General features: G+C 50.0%; 1 protein-coding gene across 2 annotated transcripts; it reads right to left on the bottom strand.

Moving 5' to 3' along the window:
* Window positions 1–352: 352 nt before the first annotated feature.
* LOC123186742 (NAC domain-containing protein 30) lies at window positions 353–3,062 on the bottom strand. Of its 2 annotated transcripts, none has more exons than XM_044598453.1 (4): window positions 2,933–3,062; window positions 1,563–1,789; window positions 1,115–1,428; window positions 353–1,011 (listed from the first exon to the last, which is right to left on the bottom strand). In XM_044598453.1, the coding sequence occupies exons 2-4, from the start codon at window positions 1,744–1,746 to the stop codon at window positions 592–594; spliced, it is 918 nt and encodes a 305-aa protein (XP_044454388.1). In that variant the 5' UTR covers window positions 1,747–1,789; window positions 2,933–3,062; the 3' UTR covers window positions 353–591. The 2 variants fall into 2 exon arrangements, with proteins under 2 accessions (XP_044454388.1, XP_044454386.1); XM_044598451.1 differs by lacking the exon at window positions 2,933–3,062 and adding an exon at window positions 1,968–2,321.
* Window positions 3,063–5,636: the final 2,574 nt, after the last annotated feature.

The raw sequence follows: 5,636 nt of genomic DNA, 5'->3' as shown, positions 1-5,636 counted from the left end.
ATCGCGCTCAATCGATGTTAACTAATCTCCATGGGCACATCAAACATTTAATTAACCGTTTGCGTACGACCCAGAAAGATCAACCAAAGTTATCTCACGCGTATGTTGAAATGAAAGGTTCATCATTGAGTGAAACATTTACGTACACTTTGTGATGATGATCAGCTGTTCAACAGATTCATCATCGAGTGAAACAGAGTGCTCTGTTGTAAGCTAGAACACACGCTACTATGCTAGGTACAATTGTCAACCAGGTGCAACTCAAACACATGGACATGGAGGTCCACCATCTAAGGCTCTACACTGCCTGTATTAGCAAATCATGTGTATGATAAATTAAATGTCGCTGAAATTTAGTAGGTGATGCAGAGTAGCCTACAATGAAACACATATATTCAGTAAGTGGAACAGAATGATCTACAGTAGACACATGGACTCAGTAAGTGAAACAGAGTAGTCTATCTAGGTACAACCAAGTGTGCAGTGCAACATCATCTACTATCTGTACTCAATGATAGTATTAACTAATTATTAGCAAATCATGTATCCAATGAAATCGATGCTGCTACGGTAGGTATGTCTGCTAACTCTTCACTGCTGTAGGTGCAGCTGCGACGTGGATAGCAGGCTGTCCAGGAAGTTCCAGTCGATGCCGGCCGCCGCCTGTCCCTGCTGGACGATGTCGTAGCCGGCGTCGCCGCAACCGGCAACGGCGGTGGTCGTCGGCGGGCTCTCGATCAGCTGCGGGATGTTGCCGAAGAGACTCTGCTTAGACTCCAGCACGTCGTCAGGGTACTGGATGCCCTGGCCAGGGAATTCGACGCCGCCGGCACTGGCAGCGCCTGCGGTGCTCTGCAGGTAATGGATGTCGCCGCCTTGGCCGTGCAGCCATGGCCGCGCGTTGTAGTAGCCCCCGAGACCTGGAGCTGCAGCGTATGCCGGGAAGATGTAGGACGGCCTCTGGTTCGGCGCCGGCTTCTGGAACGCCCGGCACACCACCCAACCTTCCTCCTGCATCATCATCACCATGATCATCATCAACGCGAGATTCTCAAGAAGAAGAAGAGGTGTAGGCGTGTAGCAGGAGGAGGAAGAAGAGGAACTGAAGAAAAACCTGTGTGGGCGCGTGCTCATTTGTCTGGAGGCGGTACTCGTGGATGATCCAGTCGGTCTTCCTACCATTAGGCGCACGGCCCCTGTAGAACACCAGCGTTTTCCTCATGCCGGTGACCCCTCGGCTCCTCGACGACATCACCGGCTTGTCGCGGCCGGTGGCTTTCCAGAACCCGGCCGCCGTGGCACGGTTGGTGCGCGTGCCGCTCGGGTACTTGCGGTCCTTGAAGCTGAAGAAGTACCACTCCGACGACGACTGCTCGTCCTCCGCCATCTGACGTGCTCCCCGTCCGCTCCTGCCGCCGCCGCACTTCTCTGCACCATCCATTTTTGTTAATATTCAACGTGAATCACCACCTCAATAGAACACTACTAAAACCACGACAAGTATTTTGGAATGGATGGAGTAGAAGCTACAAAACAACTTTCAAAATTCAGATGAGTAGTACCTTGGAGGTCCCAAGGCTCGATCCTGTAGAGATCAACCTCCTGGATGATGTCGAGGTCGATCTTCTGGGCGGCCACCTTCCTGGCCAGGTAGTACCCCACCAGCTCCTCCTCAGTGGGGTGGAACCTGAACCCCGGCGGAACACACGACTCCTCCTGATGGTTGTGCTGCTCCATTGCTAGCATCTACCTTCCTGCCTGGTAGCAAGCTAGCTTGATGTCTTCTGAACTGAAATCAAACGCACAACCTTTTCAACTTACTACAAGAGAGGGGCAAAAATGGTACTAGCTGGTCCACCGATCGATGGATAGTGCATCTATGTTGTATGCTTGTGGAAAAAAGAAGGTGAAGAAGATCTTTATATATAGCCAGAGATATAGAAAAGCATCAGGGCTGCTGCACTCACTGGAATGAGAGGTGACCACAGACGCTTGACAGCACACGGATGCGCACGCTCGTATGAACTGCTATTTATATTGTAATCTAGCTCTAGCAGTCTATATAGCCCACACCAAATATGTCTCTCTATCTACTATAAGTGCACTGCAATCATGTCCTGGGTCCATTTTCTGAGGACAAAGTACAATTGTAATCTAGGCTGATTGCAAGCACTTGATGGCATGGATTTATGCGCGTAGTGTGGTCTAGCTTGTAATGTAAAGTGGGAATGGAAGAAGATAGAAGAGAAAAGAGGAATGAAAAGGACCAGCAGTGGATGCTGCCTATAGGAGCTGTGAGAGTGAAGGTTTTAGGGGCATGAATGCAAAGCCAGCATGTTTCTTTGAGTGCACTTCAGGATTAGTCTCCCCTCCACACATCCACCAGACCACCACCACCTCTCTCCGTGTAGTTTCCATCATTTTTCTGCGCCGGCCTACTGGTACTGGACATGTACCTACACTTAGGTTAGAGAGAGAAGATTGGGTCTCTGGTCAATTTTGTGGTGGACTAGAGGACTGAACTACAGGTATGTACGTACAGGTCTCGCAGAGACGAATTTTTTCAGGCTCAGCTCGACTGCATCGATGTACTATGAGTACCAGCGCAGGAATATGGTTTCGGAGGTACGTCAATCCTGAGCAGGACTATGGTTGCAGAGACGAATTTCAACCTCAATTCAAACTCAACACGGAGTACGTACCAGTATGCGTCTATGAGGAGTACCAGCAGGAATATGGTGGTCACTTTAGCATGCAAGTGCATCTTGTCCCCTTCTCTACCGGTATAGTAGCATATGCTAGCTATTCATGACTAGCTAGCGTCGTGTACAGAACTCGCTGGTTGTCCTCGACCAAACAAAATAATTGACATGCAAAGCACATAGGAGTATATACAAATAGAACCATATGATATCATAGTGTGGAGACTCACCAAACAGTGGAGAAGATGAAGAAGAAGATGCAACTAAGCAGCTGGGGAACGATCGAGGTAGCAGCAGAGGATCACCAGACGGTAGTTCTTGTGAGGCGCTCAATTGCAATTGCAGTAGTACAAAGTAAGAATGAGTTTGGTAGCCAGGGAAGCCTGATCGGAGCCCTATTTATATAACCCAGAAAGCACTGGATTGGAAGCACGCATATCCCTGGCTGATCACATCCACCAGTCGATTTTTTGCACTGACAGTGACAGGTTAGTGAGAGAGGACAGGCCCGGGCCGGGATAATCGATCTCTTCTAGTGAAAAGCCCTGGATTGCGCGTGGGGGTGGCTACTCGGCTAGCCGGGGGGTGGTGGTACTGGTGGTGGCTGTCTATTTGGTCGGCTAGGAAGAAGAATTCATATGATTTAAGTTAGCTAGCTGAGTAGCGACCACCCCCACTCACAAATCCATGCAGTAGCATATTTCGGTTGTCTGTCGCTCCGCATCAGTCATCAGTCTCTGTCAGCTGATCAAGTAGCTATCTAGCTTTACCGCCGCCGTTATATTGGTGTGCAAGACTGACTATCTATCTTCCCTACTTGCAACACACGTTAGCCTTTATCTTTTTCTTTTTTGCGGGGACAACACACATTAGCCTGCCTAGCTCAATATTACGTTGGTAAAGATACAATGAGGAAATGAGGAGGATATACGCATATTGATCCCTTGTGGAAAATCGGGGGTACTTAGGCCAACTCCACCGCGCTATCCCAAACGGATGTCCGGTTTGGCCGGATTTTGTCCCTTTGGGTAGGTTGATGGGGTCGTGTCCGGGCCTGTCCTGGGATGCGGTGACCGTGCGCCCAGCGCGCGGCCGCATCCTTTTGCCTCATCCTGTCCGCCAGGGCCAAAAATGCCCATATTTTCATATCAAAACTAGTTTGCACATCCAAATATTTGTCTGAAAATAAAAATAGTATTACAACCCAATTGAAATTGTCTCTAATAAAATAGTTCTACAACCAAATCGAAATTGTCTTGACTGAACATAAAATGAACCAATACATCTATTGGTTGCCAATGTGATCCCACACATGCTCAACCAAGTCATTTTGGAGATCCAAATGAGTGTGCCAGTCACGCTACTCACGGTGGAATTGGATAAACTGTTCAAATGTGGCCGGTTCTTGGTGCAGGGGCTCAATATTTTCACCTTGATAATCAAATCTTTGGTCGAAGATACTCTCATCACGCTCGTCCTCGACGATCATGTTATGCATGATCACACAAGCAGTCATCACCTCCCAAAGCTTCGTTTCATCCCATGACAGTGCAGGGTTTCGAACGATACCCCACCGGGATTGAAGCACACCAAAAGCACGTTCCACATCCTTTCTAGCACTCTCTTGCATTTGGGCAAATCTCTTTCTCTTCTCACCTTGGGGTTTCGAGATTGTCTTCACAAAAGTTCACCACTGAGGATATATATCATCAGCTAGATAGTATCCCTTGTTGTACTGGTGGCCGTTGATCTCAAAGTTGACAAGTGGGGAGTGGCCTTCTGCAAGCCTTGTGAAGACTGGAGAATGCTGCAGCACGTTGAAATCATTGTGAGAACCTGCCATGCCGAAGAAAGAATGCCATATCCAAAGATCCTGCGAAGCCACCGCTTCTAATATGATAGTGCACGCCTTGACATGCCCCTTTGTTCGGGCCCTGCCAAGCAAATGGACAGTTCTTCCACTCCAAGTGCATACAATCTATGCTGCCAAGCATGCCTAAAAAGCCTCTAGTTGCGTTGGTCGCCAACAATCTCTCTGTATCAGCGGCAGTTGGCTGCCTCAAGTACTCAGGGCCAAACACCTCGATCACAGCCTGGCAAAACTTGTACATTGACATCAGACATGTTGTCTCACTCATACGCACATACTCATCCACCAGATCGCCTGGAATTCCATATGCAACTATGCGGATGACCGCAGTGCATTTCTAGTAAGAGGAGAATCCAAGCTTGCCAAGGGCATCCGCCTTGCACTCGAAGTATGGGTCATGAGCAACCACTCCCTATCGGATACGATTGAACACATGCCTTGCCATTCGAAAACGGCAATGAAATTTATCCGGCTTGAAGAGCGGGGTGTTGGAAAAGTAATCGGCATAGAGCAGGGCGTGGCCTCTATCCCTGTTGCGGTTCAGGTTGGGAGCACGGCCAGGGACTGACCCCTTGTACCGAGGTAGCTTCTGTTGAATGTGGTCGTGAACGACCAGTGCAGCCACCACAAGATCTTCATCATCCGACGACGAATCGTCCGATGAACAAATGAAGTGGTTGAAGAAAAACTCATCTCCACAGTCCATACCCTTGTGGGAAAAGTGTCGAACACCTTGCGGTCGTGGTGGCAAAGAGGCTGCGATGATCACCTCAACACAGCAGGGGTGGTTGCCGACCGGCTACTGGCCGCTCTGGAGCTCTCGTCGGAAGCTACCGCGGACGCCGTGGTACGTCGCCGGCGGTCGTATCCCCTCTGCCACCGGCAACGACGGCGATGGCCAAACCTCCTCTGATCGACGGCCAAAACTACAGCGAAAGCACCGTGGTGGTGGCCATGTCGGGCGTGGTTTGGTATGGACGGCCGGCGGCTGCGCGGTGAGGAGGCGGCCGCGGAATAACGGCGGCACCGACGGCGGGGCGGGGCGGGGAGAGGGGGTGGAGGCG

The sequence above is a fragment of the Triticum aestivum genome, chromosome 2A (genome assembly GCF_018294505.1).
Source record: "Triticum aestivum cultivar Chinese Spring chromosome 2A, IWGSC CS RefSeq v2.1, whole genome shotgun sequence".
Classification (NCBI taxonomy): domain Eukaryota; kingdom Viridiplantae; phylum Streptophyta; class Magnoliopsida; order Poales; family Poaceae; genus Triticum; species Triticum aestivum.
This window is presented reverse-complemented; position numbering and strand designations above follow the sequence as displayed.

Coding starts and splice junctions, on each gene's coding strand:
- LOC123186742 (XM_044598453.1), bottom strand. CDS start 1,746: ATGCTAGCAATGGAGCAGCACAACCATCAGGAGGAGTCGTGTGTTCCG. Junction 1,429..1,562: donor CGAGCCTTGGGACCTCCAAG/GTACTACTCATC, acceptor TGGATGGTGCAG/AGAAGTGCGGCGGCGGCAGG. Junction 1,012..1,114: donor ATGAGCACGCGCCCACACAG/GTTTTTCTTCAG, acceptor ATGATGATGCAG/GAGGAAGGTTGGGTGGTGTG.